We start from the raw sequence: 18,024 nt of genomic DNA on the forward strand, positions 1-18,024 counted from the left end.
CAACCAAACAGCCTCCAACACATAGGAGCATAATCATACCCAAAAATGTGTAACAATCTTAAATCTAGAGGTTTGTTCTTTTCTGGAACACCACATATTGTATGAATGAAACTCTTGTGCATGGTTTGTCTCCCTTTTTTGCTGTCGCCTTTGAGGCAGATCGTAGCAAGTTCAGGAAGATAATCGAGGTCAGAGGGAAATTCTACAAGATGAACGGCAGAGGAATGATAGAAAGTCGTTTGCTTTGGGGCATCTAGAAAATCTTTGCTCAAAGAGAAAATGATGAGTAGGGTAAAGTGGGGTAAAGCATTCATGCAATCCTTGTGTATGATGGATTCTCACCTGTAAAGCGGGCACAATTATGTTCGAGAACATCGCAAGGAAAAAAAAAGCTCTAGCAGCAACTTCTTTAAGACCGTTTCAAGATCGGAAGATTAATCATATTTGGTAGATACTGAATATCTACATTTATAGATATTCAGTATCTATAAATATGATACTGAATCACTACTGTAGCTACAGTAGATACTGAATATATACAGTATAAATATTGTACTATATATCCTAACACAATATCCACAGAGTTAGGATATTCCAGCTCAGTGGACACCAACAATTTCACATATTCCTTAATAAAATGTACTGTACTTCGTAATTATGTTGCCATATTGGATTAAAATTTTACTCTTTTTAAAAAAAAATTCAGATTTTATCAACCTGTTTTCTGGATGTTTCTGAGTACACCTTGTAACTTTTAAACACATCTTAACATGAGCAGATAAGAGCGTGTAATTATAACACTGTCACATCATCTCAGAAGTGCATATTTCATAAGTAGCTTAGAGTTTTGCAGCCCTTTGATCCTGACTTATATAACGCTTTCACTGTCTTGAGGAGGCCTTGACTAGAGTAAACATTTCAAACCTGTCTCCATCAATTCATTGTTTTTCTCTGCAGCCAGAGGCAGGCATTAGTAGAACAGCTAATTTTTATGGCATCAGAAACGAGTCTATTTTTTTAAAACACCATGATATGCAAAATAAAAGCTGGAAGCTTTAAAAAAACATAAAAATGCTGTGGATATTTGGAGGGAATACTGATGCAACTACAAAGTCAACCAGGTCTTTTGGAGCCTATTTTCTAAATATAAAATCCTTGAAAGTAATAATTTTAGTCATCAAAGACTTACTGTTAATATTTCATGTGGTGAATTTTGATGGCCKAGTGGAAGTGATACTTACAGCTGGACCGGGAGCTCCAACCACGCCCTGGAGACCTGTTGGGCCGGGTGGACCCTAAAGGAAAAACAAAAGAAACAACATTTACAGTCTGCTGAAGCAGCTCTTTATGMAACACTCACTGTCAAAAATGTCACTTGATATAYATAATATAGAAAAACCAAATGCATCCCAGACACTGGAACCATTTTAMATTTTTTGATGCTACATTGTTTTATGCTGGTGGGTTTGGGGTTGACATCCAGCAGACTGACCCAAAATTTTGCTCTATTGTTAAGTGATGGAAAAATTAGACAAGGTTTTCAAACTGTCTTACAGAAAACATCTGAAAAACTGTCTTTTTGGTTTCTTTGTACTTAAACTCCTTCTGTAGTAGATCTATTTATTGGTGCAATTACAGCTGTTAGTGTTGTTGGGGGGTGTCTGCTAGTTTTGCACATCCTAAGCATGACTTTTTACTTGTTCTCCAGTTAATATAGCCCACGCTAAATCMGATTATACAGAGCTTCTTCTTTTCTAATCTCGTCCCACAGAGTAGATTTAGATCAGACTGATTCCGTTGTCCTAACTCATAAAATAATTTGAGATTATTGCAATTTTTCAATAATTGAAAAGGTTCAAAGGGTGTGAATATTACTGMAGGACACTGAATTCTTTATTTAAAAAAAAAAGAAAAAAGAAAAGCCAAATACAAAATTCATGAAAAAAYACGTAAAGAAACAAGACATTCATAATATTTCAGAAACGCTGCAGACTTTTCAACATAAACATAATTGAGAAGAGCTGYCGCCACRTGCTTCTGCTATACATTAATTCCACATGAGAAATCAGTAGTGATGATTAGTTTTCTTTAGCTAATTAACTTTTAGTGTAATTTAAAATGCAATGGTAATCAAAGAAGTAGGGTTATAAAGACTCACCCGTTCACCCTTGTCTCCTTTGCTTCCCTTCTGTCCAGGTCCGCCCACTTCTCCCTGTGGCCCAACACACATTCACAAAAGCTCTCATATCTCTCCTTAACATCTKAAAAACCTCCTGCCTGCCATGTTTATTCAAAGACCAATGTCTTCAAGTGTCACCTTTATCAGCATTGGTCACTGAATATTCCTCAAGAGATTCTAATTTGATTGGCCCAGAAAGACCTTGGGCGAGTGTTTTCAATTAATTGATTGGCTCCCTGTCTCACCCCGTTGGTAGTATGATTGACAGAAAGGTGTGATATAAGACGTGACTTGAATGAAGGAGGTGTGATGGTTACAAAATGCAGATATGTGGCTCAGTGTAACAGCGGTGGGTGTTGCTAGCCTAAGGGTGAACATTTTGTGTAAACAGCAGGATGATTCAGCGCCTGCCTTTGTTTAAGAAACATCTTATCTATTTAGTTCACATGATGCGTAACTATCGATGGAATCACACATTCAGCAGTAGCAATATTAACTCTAACAAAGCAAATAAAAACATTTGTTTATGTGCATCAAAAGGCCTTTTTAAGATACAGTGCTGGTCAGAGGTTTGCATGCATTCATCGTCAATAAGAATGTGAGGTATAGGMCAGACATTTTTAATATGAAGGAGGTTAGCGCCTTTCTATGAGCTTAATGCTAGCCTACCTAGCTGCTCTAAACCCATCTGATCCAAAGGGCCAGCTTTGACGAAGGRACATTGGTGAGGATGTTTAGGAGCTTTCAGGAGGCACAAGAACATCCACGTCGCTGTCCTTAGTGAAGCAACTTTAATCATGTGAGACCAAAAAAAAAAGAGGCATGTATGCCAAAGTTGAAACCCTCAGTAGCAACTAATATTTGTAGCTTCCTCCATAGACGAGACAAATATCTTCTGGAGAAACGTTTTGTGTTTAGAGGAGGAAAAAATAGCTAGACAGCCATAACAATAGGAAGAATGTTTTGATGGAGAAACTTAAGGTTTTCTCTCCAACTTGCTAAGAGACATTTATTCAAACGGATTATGGGAAATTCTGAGCCTGTGTGGGTTGGAGGAAAATCAACAAGAAATGCAAACCTGTGCAACCAACTATTATTTTAAAAATGTAATTGTATTATCTGCTGCCCCCTAAAGAAGAGCTGAAATGCGTAAATAAAAGCCTCAAATTAACACAACTTTTAAGCAAATTGGTATTTTTAAACTTCGGACCAGCACTGTATGCTGTACATCTAATAAAATAACATATTTGTCATAATCTTTAAGAATAAAAATGTTTTTTGTGTGTGCTTTTTTGATCTTTTTGTGAATAAAAGCTTGTGGATTTCTTGTACTAACAAAGACACTTTTACTTTACCTTATCGCCGTCCTCTCCTGGGGGACCCTGAGGACCAGCTGGACCAGGAAGACCTACCGGACCTTGAATGCCGTCACGGCCAGCTGGACCCATGGGACCTTTCTCTCCCTGTGAATAGCATTTGTTACAATCATTTGATGACACCATGGAAACTTTAGAGTTTAGGAAACAGTTTTATAAGAAAAAGACAAAAAAACAAGCTAGGAAAACTCACAGGGGATCCCTTTTCTCCAGCAGGGCCTGGTGGTCCTTGTGGGCCGTTGCGTCCTGTCTGACCAATAGGACCTCCKGGACCAGCAGGGCCTCTCTCACCAGGGGAACCCTGTTGTCAAACACCGGCCAGATAATACTGCATTAAATCCTTCAACCTTAAAAGAAGCTAAACACACCGGGGGGAATCTGCTGGATATTTTCTTGAATCATGAAAGGCCTGACCTTACAAGAAAGGGGCTTCCTTAATTGAAAAAAATGTTCAATATTTGCTGAGATGTGTGTTTAAGAAACAAAAAGACTTGAACAAGATGTTCAGCTAGTTGTTGAAGTGCATGTATTGATAGCTGTTAAGTCAAATTCAAACTGAAAAACAGTTTGCGAGGCTATCATTAATACATTTTATATACCATAAAACCAAGACAAAGTATAAGCTGATATTTCTTACATAAAGTATCGCTAAGCATAGAGTCAAAATGATCAAAATAGTATAACARACATGACATTTATACACTCAGTTGGATATTGACCAGATTGACAGCCTTCAGCTGTTATCTAACTGARAGCAGACCTCCACGGTGAGCTTAKGATGTAAGCAAAGGCCGAACTTTTCTCACACCAGTCATGTCTCTKCCTGACTTTTCCCTGGTTGGTGATTGCCTCCGTGTACGAGGCCCTAAATCACGCATATTATTGATCAGAACGTCATCATGACACCCTCGCACCAAGSGAGGGTTTTGAGCAAGCTTCTAACAAAACGAACACAATGAAATGTGATTTGCATGTGTTCGGGGCCAAAACTATGACCTGATTCCCACTCACTAAATCGGCTGCTGATGCGAGCCGCCACCTGGCACTCATATGCCTGGCCCATTTCATGACAGCCATTTTCTGGTGACACACATACAACAGCTCCAAACTGTCATCCCAAAGCTGCCAACCTACTCACCAGGCCTCAAACTCACACACAAGCCKCCACGATAGTTTGTCTGATTCAACGCATTTCACTAGTTTGCTTTATGTTTCTCGTTTTTTTTCTTCTCATGTTTTCCTCCCACACATTTGGCCAGAACCGAACAAGATATGCCACTTGTGGAACTAATTTTTGTTTTTGCGTTGATGTTTCCCTTTCACTTTCTGCTAGACACACACACGCCTTTAAAAGAGACAATGGAAAAGCAACACACACACACACSCACGCATGCACACGCACACACCCCCACGCACACGCCTGCACGCGCACGCACWTACACACGCAYGCACGCRCRCRCACACACACACACTTAGATCCCCAATACACAACAGCAGCTCGTTCAGTGGCAGGAAATTGATAGAGGGAAATATCAGATCTGCTGTGTGAATGCACATTGCATACTGGTCACTTTTTTCTATTACAACAACRGTACCAAGTTAGTATTTCACCTGTGTTCTCTCTATGACTCACTTTCAAGCCAATTTAGAAAAACCACCTCTCTTTGCAGTGGAAATTGCTTTTCTCGTTCAGTGAAATTCTCCTCTTCTCACTTTCACAATCTTTCATGCCTGCTATGCATATCCGCTGTCATCTACACCGCTGTTGCTCTGTTGCTGGTGAGCAGCGGGGCAATTATCGGGAACCTGGGTTTAACGCTTCAACAAAATGACAGACAGTTCAAAGCTGCCCGTCAGTCAGATTATGCACAGCATCTCAGCTCCTRAGGCTCTTGTTGCCTATATCTCAAACTGAGGGGCCGGATACAAAAGGCAGGAAGAAAAAAAAAAAGAAAAAAAGTCTCATTTATTTATGAATTGCTCTGTCACCCCTGCTTCCCTTTCATGGTCATAAACTCCAGTATGACAGGAGCATATATGATTTTCCATGCTGCATTATGTAGAGTAATTGTAACCATGATATGTGAAATGACTTTCCTTAAATATCACCTAATTGATTTAGGATGGGCATTTTTATATCCCAATTAACTTTCAACAAATTGGGATTCTATGTGACAGAACAACACAAACACACATCAGAAGYTGTTTATTCCACATGTTTGTGGTGACATCTTATTTATTTTCTTTAAATAATGCCATTCTTCTTGCCACTTTTCTATAAATGTCAGATTTATGACAGCTAATATTTGCCCTTCGAAAAGACACTCCACCCTGAGCAGTAGGTCTCTGCAGCCCCTCCAGGGTCACCATGGACCTGCTGGCTGCTCCTCAGATTAATGCTCTCAGTTTTTCTCCCATTTCCCAGTCATGCACARCTTTGTGTAATAATACAAAATTCCAAGAAAATGCATAAATGAAGTTTGCTATTGCAGAGTAACAAAATGCGAAAAAGTATAAGGAGTATGAATACTTTTACAAGGCAGATTAAATTAGGCCTTTCATGCATAGTGGTCACTACAGTGGACAGCTGTCTAAAAGCCATCTTYTTGTGCTTCTTGTGGATTTTTATGYTATAAATGCACACAGACCACTGAAGTGGACACTAATGCATCATAAAATACACTATCAACTACTGGCCATCAGCTGCAAATGCAAGAAATTATTTTTGTTAAATTCAATATGGCCGACARACAAAAAAAGCACGCCAACCRACCCGGTTCTTCCTTCTACTGTAGACGACTCTGGCAGGTAAAAAAATATATTGTGATATCAGGTAACCCCTAAGGAGCAATACTACTGATGTATTTTTCAAATAACAACTTTGTACGTGGAGAAAATTACAATTGATCACCTAAAAAAATAAAATAAAATAAAAATCTTTTACAATTTTTTTCCCTACCTTTTTTATGCCTTAAGAATTTTTTTTTTTTTTTTTTTTTTTTTTTTAAATCCTGACACAAAAGATCATAATTAATTCATGCATGGAAGGGTTAAGATAAGTTGACTAAAATAGTTATTGTTGACCAAACTAAACAAAACAATTTGGGCATAAGAAGCATGTCACCTCCATCTGTGCAACAACAGTTGCTATAGGAACTGTTAAGTGCGTGTGCGGAGAACATCCATGATCAGTCAAGCAACAGGGATGAGACTAGCTGCTCTTCGATTAGACACTTAAGCAGTGATTAGGTTGTATTTCAGTGAAAAAACACAACAAATCAGGCAGCCTTTTATTGAGCTGTGGTTTACGCCTTTGTAAGGTTCTTTAATTTTACTAGCTGCAATTTTATAGTATTTTATAAATCAGGAGAGTTTGCCTAGCTCTGGGCAAGATCAATACATCTAAAGAAAAAAAWCTAAAAGAAAATAAAGTTGAATAACTTGGACTAATGAATAGTCACTTTTAATAAAAAATAAATATTTTTCTCGCTATTACTATAAAACATACAAACAGAGAAGAAAGAGGTTGGGATWGGAATGCTAAACACCAAATAGAAAACCCCCTCATATCCCACTATAAAATTTTAATCCAATCATTCCACTGTACTCCGACCAGCCATTCTCTGTGCTGCCGTTTTCATTGCATGCACTGCTGAATGACTAGAGAAAGGGGCTGCGCGCAGCACGAGCGGCTCAATTATCCAAAAGCACGAGTCACTTTTCCTTGCAATCTCTGTGGCTAGAGAGATGAGGTAACCATAGTAACTGGCTACTTACGATGGGGCCGGGGGGACCCTGAGGTCCTTCTCCTCCCTTTAAGCCACCTGGACCCTGAGAAGAGAGGGAAGAGAGAAGGTTAGATATCACTCACTGTGAACCACCACTCAAAGCTGTTCCAGGACTGTCAATTGTAGCTGTCCAAAAGCTCTTTAAAAACTTTTGTGTGCCCATACGTGCATTTGTATAGAGCTGAAGGGACTTCCGTGTGGAGAAATAGGATAAAAACAGACAAAAGTTACTGATATTCTTTTTTCTGTTTTGAGAGCCAAGAATCAGTGGTGATTGGTTGGTGAAGATATTGTTATTTATTGCATTAAGCAATTATTTATTGATTGATTATCCCCAGCTTATTGTAGATATTCTTAAAATGACAAAAAAAAGCTTTATGTGTTTGCTCCTTGAACCGATATCAACACACTATAAATCACACACAATAAAATTTAAACAAGCACTCTGCAATCATACCTTGGAAATTGTAGTTTGTTTCTCCGAATTAAAATCTTGCATTTTTGTGAAAGAATAATGAAAAGAATAATTTCTCTCCAATAATTAYTATACCAGTGTTTGAATGTGTGAATGACTGAATGTAGAGTGAAGTGTTATGAACTTGATAAAGTGCWATTCAAGTACAGACCATTTACCATTTAGTTACCCGTCACTAATTCACTGTCAATTTCCTGTATAACCCAGATCAAAAATATTTTAAATAGGAAATAAATTAAATACACAGGTTTGGTCAGATGTATCACATACACTTATCATGGACCTGGATACCTTTCTCTTTTTGCAAACTGATATTTATTTAGCTAAAACACAAGCTTCTCGTATAAAAATGCTAATTACTGACAACAAAAGCAAACACTTGTGCCTTTCATTGCTCAATATATTTACGCTGAAAATCAGTTTCCTATTAAAACGCATGTTGTTTATTAAATCATTATGCAGCSTGGCTTTCAAAAGTATTACATTATCAATGCAATGGGAGTCACCGCTTGAGGTTAAAAGGATCCAGAAGAATAAGAAGCGATGACAAGTTTTAAAACCCCACTGCGAGTCCCGGGTTGAGGCATGGCCCATTTATCTCCTGCCTCTTGTCACCTYGTCAAGATCCCGGTCCTCGAATGGCAATGGCTGTGCTGATTCACAGCACAGAAGGGGTCTGTGGCTGCATATGGAAAACAGACTTTTATTATAATGGCTAATTTACAGGTTCCAGCAGAGCCAGGGGTTGCTGTGGCTGCCAAGCAGGCRCTGCCACTGGCTGGCTTGAATGATTCTCCACAGTGTAGTAAGGGACTATAATGTGTATTTGTTTTATATGTGCGCCCACGTCGACACACCGAGTCCTTCTGGGTTTTCTGTATCTGGATGGGATCAGTTTAAGAAGCCGAAAGAGCGCGCATGTGTTTGCTCACATATTATGTTTGTGCTTCCATTATTAAAAGAAAGTCATCTTTCTGCTCACATGGGACCAACACACCGGCTGTAATAAGTCTGCTCTGTGCTGTCGTGTGCGCCCTTAATGGTCAGCCTTGGAATGAGGTTCAGCCACACGGTCCCCTAAGCTGATCCTGAGTCAGCCTCTAATAGCCATCTGCTCTCACCTTGAACTTTTTYTCACTCACACCCACTGCTTCTGAGCAGCAGCACCGGTTTCTCCACACATGTGATGAAGAGTTGAAAAGTTGCAAAGGGTTTTAAACTGAAAGCGAGACACTGACTCACCATTTGTTTGGCAGCAGAACGTGCCTCCTAAATGAGGAGGACTCTGGAATAACTTTAACTTTTTTAATGCATGGATTACTACCAAAAAAAAAAAGTATGATCACCCAAATTTTTTTTCTAGCATAACTTTGTTACAATAAAAAGCAAACTGTCTCTAAAATTGCTGAATGTAATGACAGGAGGTGAAAAAAACAATTACATGCTATTTGTCTCGGTCCTCCATTAGTTGCATAAGCAAGTTCTGCACCTTTTTTCCAGTTTACTCTCAGGCCTGACATTTGGTTTAACATCAGGTTGTTAGCCTGGTAATTAGAGTAGGCTAAATTCAGCTGACAATGGGGGTTGGCTTTCTGTTTATACATGTGAAAATGTTTTTCTGTATAATTATGTAAAAGYAAATGTTACCATGGCTCCTGGGAGACCTCTTGCCCCTTGGAAACCTTTTAATCCAGGTGGTCCCACCTTGCCAGAATGACCTGAAGGACCTGGATCACCCTGGAGAAACGAGAARAATACTCTTAACACCTGGCAGAGTATCAGGCAATTATTACCGTGAGGTTTTAATGACAAAGGAGAGAAATTATGAAAGCTGTCTGATAATAGATTAATTAGTTCCCTATCTGGAAACAAAAGCAAGAGATTAAGAGGTAAAAAGATGAAACAAATTAATCATTTTTTAGATGAAAAAAAAATCTTTCAGCTTCAATAGTTTGTCAAAGAACAAAACTGACCTTCCAGATGGACAAAAAACTAAAATGACTAACAATACTACAATTTCCTAAATTTTCTTATGAATTTTAATAAATAAACATTWAATATTTATTCTTCAACACCTTTCCTCCTTCTTTTCCTGCAGCTCCAGGTAGACCTTGCTCTCCGGGTGGACCAGGGGACCCTGGGTGTCCTCGCTCTCCGCTGGGTCCTGTCTCTCCGGTTGGCCCCTATCAACAGCAATGCAGGCGCATGTTTTCATATGTATATGAAATAATTGGTTGGCATTTCTGTAATCATATGTTGATGAACAAAGCAAATWATTAATTTGGGTGTGTATTTGTCCCAGATTTGATCTTGTAAACAACTGTATAATTTTCTCCCRTAAACGGATGAATAAAACATAATAATCTCAGCTTGTGCTTCCCAGTTTGAAAGAAGCGATCAAGTTTATGTGTGTAAAGCTTCTTAATTGTATCCGATTAAATATTTCTGTCATTGTCAATGGGTAAACCTTTGTGGTCGAAACATTTCTGCAAAAAAAAATTAAACAACAACTAAACATGGTTAACAAACACAGAAAAGTTAGCTGCATATTACCTGAGGTCCAACCACCCCTCCAGGTCCCGGAGGTCCAGTCTTTCCTTGGAAACCCTGAGAAACACAGATAGTTTTATAGATGGATAGCTTGATAGTTTAATAGACCAATGGACATATAGTGTTATAGCTCAATAAGTTGATATGTTAACAGATCCATGGGAATACAGCTTGGAAGCTTGATCGATAAACGTCCTGCTAGCTTGATGGACAGATAACTTGATAGTTCATTGTTTGATCACTCAAGAGATACCGGTAGCTTAAAAGCTCAACAGCCTGATATCTTCATAAATTTCTGGACAGGTAGCTTGMCAGAAAATAGCAAGACAGAAAATACTTTTCCCATAGCTGAATAGTTTTTTTTTTTTTTTTTACATTTTAAAGTTAAGATTTTGGAACATTTATGATAGCTGGTGAGGTATTTACTAAATCCAATCTACATTATTTTATTTCAGTTCAGATAAAATAAGATCTTAAGTGATCAAAGGGAAAATAAATCATTGTAAAAACAGTCRGAGCAAGTAATAGAAAGTTATCAGAAAATTCAAAGCAAATGCCACAAGCTCCAGAACTGGATGTTAATAAAAGTGGTTTGGGCAATACCGACATTAAGAACTATGTTTTTAATTAAACGCTCTCCATATATCACTTTGGATCCCCATCACTGATGCTACTCAGCTTTCGAGGCCAAAAGAAATGACCTCCCATGTCAAAATGGCAAAAAAAAAAAAAAGTTCACAAAGAAAGATTCCCGCTTACCGTTTCCCCCCTCTGTCCAGGATGTCCTGGCAGCCCGTCTTTCCCTGGTGGGCCCTGGAGAGGAAACATTTGGATAGTTTTCAGAAATCAAGGTATAGCAGGTTTATAAAATGAGGGTGTCAACATGGCTGTGAATTAAGCTCAGCTTTACAGCTCACAGGCAGTTTGACGGCAGCCMCTTACATTAGGTCCTTTGGGTCCCGGTAAACCGACGGGTCCCTGAGGTCCTTGAGGTCCCTAATGGRAGAATTTGGGGAAAAATAAGGCAAAGAAGCATAACTTAGTGTGTGTGTCATTTTAAAGGGTTTTAACTGGAAATTCATCTCATGTACTTATTATTGAAAATCAAACTCTCAATATCTCTTCAAKATTAAGGGCCTTTTCACATCTAACGAAGACCATACGACAACATAAAAAATCATAAAAAACAAACAAGCCCTTTCTTTTAGAGTGCCTTATTGATGTTTTGCACGAAACTTCCTTTTTAGAATCGTGGGGCTTTATTGCCAAGCTCACAGCATTTCTGGGGGCCGAAGCAGCAGTGGCAGTTTATCCATGGCATGTGGCCTGCAAGCACCAACATGCAGGTGCTGCCGCGCTGGCCCTGTTCCAGGGCACCAACCTGATTATGTCCACACATTAGCAGGGCAGTACTCCAAGTAATTTTAGCATTGTAGCTGTAGCTGATATGCTCATCGTGACTGGTGGGTTCTTTGGCTTCAAACAAAAGGAGCTAGCAGCTGAAACAAATAATCCATTCTCTCCATGCCGTTAAAAACAATCTCATAATCAGGTCCATCGCGCACAGAAATCTCTATGCGTTTGGCTCCCAATGGAAAAGGGAGGAAGAGAAGTGTGAGCTGGTTCGAAAYGCACATCCACACWGTTTTCAGAGAAACCAAAGGTGGCTGTGAGTTTTCAGACAGCAGTATGCAAAATATATTAGACCAAATAACCCACCAGCTTAGAGTTGCCTTTGATTAAGAATAACCGGAGCATTGATCAACATATTTGATGTACATTTGYTTGATAATTTTGATGATGGACTTGATAAAATGTTGTTTATTGCTTGTTTCATAATGGTTTAATGTATTATGTTTTATAGTGTAAAACAAGGTAAGCTGCCTTGTTGCTTAAATATGCCATACAGAACTTAACAATATCAAAGAGATGTTCTTAAAAGATGTAGTTAGTGAAGTGGTGGCACAGGAGAAAAGGCTCCAGGATTCACATCACTCTTGGTGCATCTGTTGCAGCACACCTGCATCCTCTGACAGTGTAGATGCAGAGGCCTTCCATACATAGACATATGAAAATCTCAAAGATCGCTGGGGAAAATCCTACTTCTGATCCTCGCCAGGAAAACATCAGCTTATAAGCTTCGTAGAGAAACACTTGATGTCGTAACTGCTTTCACATGAAAACAAGATCTATCAATGTTCRAAGATTGCAGTCATGATCTGGTGTGAAGGCTTATTTTAGAGAAAATATCACAAACCATGTAACTGTTTACGTTCTCTTTACCACTTATCCGATCACAGAGGGCCGGTGCCTTTCCCCAGCGGTCATTAGACAAGACGTGGGGTTCGATCAGGATAGGTTACCAGTCCATTAATGAGCAACATATTACACATAACACAAATAACCATCCACACACACACACACGCACACACACAAATGTGGGAGCCCAGAGAGAACCCAAGCACGTGCAGGGATACCATGAAGACTCAAATCAGAAAGACCCCAGGCCGGGATTCAAACCCAGGACCTTCTTGCTCCAAGGCAACAATGCTAACAACAGCAGCTCTGTGCAGAAAGTAATTTGAATGCAGCAAAGACATTCAAATGCCTTTGAGTCCCAATCCCAACCCAGTGTTCCTGATGTCCTTTCACTCACTACCTGTACAGAAACTCAATGAACAGAATACAAGTTACAGATGAAACAAAATTCAATACCAACCCGCTCTCCAGGTGGGCCTGGAGGTCCGTCGCTGCCTGAGGTGCCCTGTGGAGAAAGGAAATCCACAGAGGAAGAGGATGAACTTTCTCAGAGCTGACAGGCTATAAAATATGAATAAAATCGTATTGAAGCAGTGATACTCAGGTTACAAAGTGAACCGCATGCATGCGTATGCTTTACGTTAAAAGACTGTGATTAACCACAGATGCATCAGGCAGTAGATAAATGTTCGCAGTGAAAATTTAATTTATTGATTTGTTGTTCGTACTTGTTTAGCATCAAAACCATGAAAGCTGTTAAAAGTCTGCCTGCGTTCTTACCTTTGCACCTGGCTTTCCTGTCGGTCCTCTCGCTCCCCGTCCCCCACGCGGACCCTGTATTCGTTGTAAATTTAWGATTAGGTGAAAACGAGGYAGTAAAGGCATGAAGACTAGGAGCGAGCGCCTTTGCTATTTTTACATCTCTCAAMAACTTGCCACCACATGCATACGTCCTGAAAACACACACTCAGAACTTGTACACAGCTAATCAATGCTGATACTTTGATATTTATCCTGTAAATAATATATGCAAAGGGCTTCTGCTCAATTATCAGACAAATGAGATGCTTACTGTCGGTCCACGCTGCCCTCGAGGACCTGACTTGCCAGCGGTTCCCTGAAAATAAAATACAAAATCAACAAAATCCTACACTGTAACATCAACAAGTTTTTTTTTTTTTTTGAAGTTTTCTCTTCAGAAGTTTAAGCAGAGCAAGCTCTGTGTTTTAGATTACAGAATACACTTTAACACCAGACAGGGACAGCTGCTATGGGAGTCTTTGTCACAGATTAAATAGAATCATCTAGGAATCTTTGGACAAAAAATAAATAATCAAAGTGCTGTGATAAGCGGTTACCCAGAGGCACTTGACAGCTTGAACTACCTGTCAGCTCAAGCGTTCTGAGGCCACGCGTGTCTGCCTCTCTGTGTGCGAGGGAACCCAGATGAGCTTGTCTTGTCGATAACAACCCCAATCCTTCAACATTTCTCACTGTCATCCCTTCAACTGTAACCCTTTTCGCAGGGGTGACTTAACAGCTTTCTTTAAACAGCMGAATAAAGTTGTCACTCCACCCCTCAAAAGTTACATCCCCATTGCAAACTTTCACCAGGTCCTTCCTGGAGCCCTTCCATACAGKTTAGGTTCAACATTTCCACAATTATCTTCCTCATTTAAGCGATTAATAGAGTTCCTGGCCATTTAAATTTCAAATTACATGSTGTTACATTCCTTTTCTGGAGTTCTTTGATCACTTTGGACATTTTATGGAGTAAAGTGTGATATAGGGCAATTTCATTTCTTTTTTGCTATCTGAACTGAAACTAATTAGTTCTATTTAAAAAAAAAAACTAATTAGTTCTATTAAAAAAAACTAATTAGTTCCATTTTAAAATCGATGACTCTAAGGATTTGTAAATATGAAACTGAGTATACCACACAAAATTTAGATCACAAAAATCCAGTTGTGATGTGGCAATGCAAAGAAATAGAAACCCAAATGTTTCGGGTACAACTCTGACTGCAAGAAAATTGACAAAAACCTTGCATAGTTCATTGCTCATTGATTTTTAATGAATGCACAATGAGTAGGATGGCAACAGGATGCTTGAAAAATTCTTAAGCTATTTTTAACCTATTAAGTGCAGCAAAGAGAAAGTTCCCACAATAACCACTGGACATTATCTCTATCCTGGATATTATTTGGGGGGCATACCTGGAAAAAACCTTTGTTCTATCTTCTTAAAAGTGGAGATTGCTAAATTCTACTGGGACTGTAGCTTTGTGGAAACAAACATTCAAAGGGGCTTTGATGTAAAACAAAGGAGGAATACGAAAAAAATGCTGCAAGCCCACTAGTACGTAGTGCAGGACCTGTGATGCCATGAGCCTGATTGTTTTTCCCCCAAAGATCTTGGGAACATGGTCAGTGTGCATGGTTTCATGACTCTTTGAAATACCACAAGATTATAAATACTAATCTTGTGAACTCATTCAATAAAATAAACATGGGTTATCACTCTAAATCAACCCAAWAAGTGGTTAAACAGACCCAGAATCAACCTTTTTCCACTGTCGTCTCAGTCTCCAGAAATGATTCTCACAGAAAACCGTTTGGATTAGCTAARRASAGSAGAGCACACTTTTGGACCCAGGAAGCTTTATGATCTAAAGGGAGCATCTATAGTTATTTTAAAGTTTTTATCAGTGGTAGAAGAAGCTGCACATTATTTATCTCTGTAAGACCCCTGTTGATTCTGTGTTTCCATATTCAGAGAACCTAAACCCAGATTGGTATGTACGRCAGCTCTCACTTGCTTAATGCTACTGATGGAGTTCTGCTTACCCTTGCTCCTTTTTCACCGTTTGCTCCAGGGAATCCATTGAAGCCATTCGAGCCCTGAAATTTAAGATGAGAAAAAATTACGAAGAATTTTAGAAATAAGAAATTTTACTGAGTTGTTCATGTTCAAAGAATTCCCCATAAGAAGGCTATAAAAGAGATGATGCCTGCAAAGCTAGATGGGTTTGTGTTTTGTTTTTTCATAAAAAACAGAGATCTTTCTTTTTGAGATTTTTTGGTAGTAGTAAATAGGGTGGAAAAAGGGGGAAATATGTAGTAAATGGCCTGAGACCGGGAATCAAAACCAATACAACCATGTTGAGGACGACAGCTTCTGCACATGGTRAGCATGATCTACCAACTGCCCCCAAAAAAGCTCTTTCAAAGGTGACGAAAAGAAACAGTCACAGGTTAGACTGTTAGGATGAATGAGAGGTATAAGGTARAGAAAAGAAAAGAGACGGTGGGGGCAAATAGAGACAAAGTAAAGGAAAACAGTGGATCCACTTCGATAACTATCAGCAATTTAGTGACTGAGCATTTTAGAGGCTGTGCTCCCTGATAGTGGTAATGGTGCCGGTCAAACAAATACTTGGTGAGTAATTACTGTTTGCCTAATAACGAGAGAACCAAGCAGGTCACGAATATAACCTCACTTTATGCTGAATTAGGCAGCATAAATAAGATCAACCAATCTAGACTAAATATGCCTTTGCCTCGGCTGAAACCCAAGGTCATATGGTGTGATTTGGGTCCAAAAAAAAATTCAGGCAGCATTCATAGTGCTCATTATCCTTCATGTGCAAATGCGTATTAAGCATAATACTGTGCAGAATAGGMAAGGACACAACAACTGAGTTACAAGGACAGAGTTGCAGGAGGTAACAAAGCAGAAACGAAAAATCTGTTGTGCAAAATTTGTTTTCCACAGCGTTGCAGTTACAGTAAACTGAATAGAGGAGTGCTACTGGACGGGCACGACTTGCAAAACGGAGATAAGACAGTCCGCTGAAGCTTTTGCAAATGGCATCCACAATTAACGACGTGGAAAAGCTGTTAGCAGAGAGTGATGGGCTGTAGCAGCCAAAAACACAGACAGTGGAGGAATTCCAGAGCGAACTGATTGAGGGCAGATAAAGGCTGATGCCCGGCCAAGACTGTGACCCTGAAGCTACTCATGAGGACAATGTGACATTTCATAACAGAGACGGTACTTTATGATGTAAATGTGGAGGGTATTTTTTTTACCCGAGTAACTTTCCCCAGCCTACAAAGTTTAATTGAAAGAACTTTGYCTATAAAGGAATCCCAGTTACAAACAGCTGAACAGATTTTTTGAAGTAAGAGAGTATGTCAGAATTTTTTTATGATGGAAATTACCTTTTTTATWTTCAAATCAAGGCAAAAGAGACAAACCTGTACTCTTTATCCATGACAGCTACTGGCTCTCAGACGGTTTGATCATACCAACCATTTGGAAACTTTGCAGACAGCTTGCAATTGTTAAAAAAATCGGTATCACCATGTAGATTTTTATGAGCAGATGTTGCACTACTTAATGGTCAAGAATTAATCCTTCATATTGATTTTAAGATTGATTTTAAGAGTAAAAGTAAAGTCTTTGGCATTATGAGACTAAATTGCTCCATCAATAATAATACAATTCACCCTAACCCCCTCCAAAAAAAAAAAAAAATAAATTGTTTTGTTGCTAATTGTTGGATAACCGCTTAGAAATATAATGTCTTGTATATAATCAGCTCAGGTTTTGCTGACTTCCAGGCAGAGCTGGAGATTTGCCGATCTCRATGTTGTGAGAGCAGGTTCTATCAGTGCCAAGATGTCAGTGCTTACAGCAGCAAAGAGGAAGCAGCTGCAGCAGCACATCCAGATAGTGGAGCAGYAGCAATATGGTCAGGGCTAGAGTGCAAGCAGAGCCAGATTTTTAGATAATGGCTTAGGTCTAAGAAGAGGGACAGCTGRTGACTGAAGCAGATGACCAGGCCAGTTAGGATTTCCTGTAAAGAGTCATGGAGGGTGTGCAGTAGGTGTCTGCTTAGGTTTGTGGGTCAGAGCATTTAGTCAGCAGGTTTTAGAAAGACGTGTGAGAGGAGAGCAGGTGTTGAGCAGGAAAGAAAAGGTTATTTTAATACTTTTGTAACCTGTTTGAATTTGGCTAATTATCTCCAGCTTTTAAACCACCGTGACTTCAATGTATTATACTTCTAACAATTACTTGCGTAACTTTTTTCATGCAACCAGATATGCTCATGGTCTTAGATAGTCATATTTGTTGCTAACTGTTTACATAAASACCTTGAGTTCGTGTGCCAACATCTGTTTCTGTGTAACTTGCAGATCTACCTGGAAGAAACTGCTTCAAATCCCACTGCAGTGGGCTCTATGATTGTACAGTTTTAATAAACTACAGAAAGTGAACTTTGATAATTAAACCAAAGTCTTGGTAAACAAATGATCTCCAATTACATGACTTATTTTTATGACTATCGTGTCTCCCTCACTTATCCAAGAGATTTGATATTGTTCCCATTA

The 18,024-nt window shown here is 39.1% G+C and overlaps 1 protein-coding gene across 1 annotated transcript in view; it reads right to left on the reverse strand.

The window, feature by feature from the left end:
* The window catches only part of col11a1b (collagen, type XI, alpha 1b), a 98,377-nt gene that overhangs the window by 24,482 nt on the left and 55,871 nt on the right, over positions 1-18,024 (reverse strand). The window contains exons 32-45 of the mRNA XM_008434369.2: positions 15,475-15,528; positions 13,700-13,744; positions 13,408-13,461; positions 13,088-13,132; positions 11,311-11,364; positions 11,128-11,181; positions 10,372-10,425; positions 9,894-10,001; positions 9,466-9,555; positions 7,333-7,386; positions 3,749-3,856; positions 3,535-3,642; positions 2,159-2,212; positions 1,242-1,295 (exon numbers count right to left, since the gene is read on the reverse strand). Coding sequence (XP_008432591.1) covers positions 1,242-1,295; positions 2,159-2,212; positions 3,535-3,642; positions 3,749-3,856; positions 7,333-7,386; positions 9,466-9,555; positions 9,894-10,001; positions 10,372-10,425; positions 11,128-11,181; positions 11,311-11,364; positions 13,088-13,132; positions 13,408-13,461; positions 13,700-13,744; positions 15,475-15,528 — 936 coding nt within the window. The remainder of the gene's footprint in view (positions 1-1,241; positions 1,296-2,158; positions 2,213-3,534; positions 3,643-3,748; positions 3,857-7,332; positions 7,387-9,465; positions 9,556-9,893; positions 10,002-10,371; positions 10,426-11,127; positions 11,182-11,310; positions 11,365-13,087; positions 13,133-13,407; positions 13,462-13,699; positions 13,745-15,474; positions 15,529-18,024) is intronic.

The sequence above is a fragment of the Poecilia reticulata genome, linkage group LG17 (assembly GCF_000633615.1).
Source record: "Poecilia reticulata strain Guanapo linkage group LG17, Guppy_female_1.0+MT, whole genome shotgun sequence".
Lineage (NCBI taxonomy): Eukaryota > Metazoa > Chordata > Actinopteri > Cyprinodontiformes > Poeciliidae > Poecilia > Poecilia reticulata.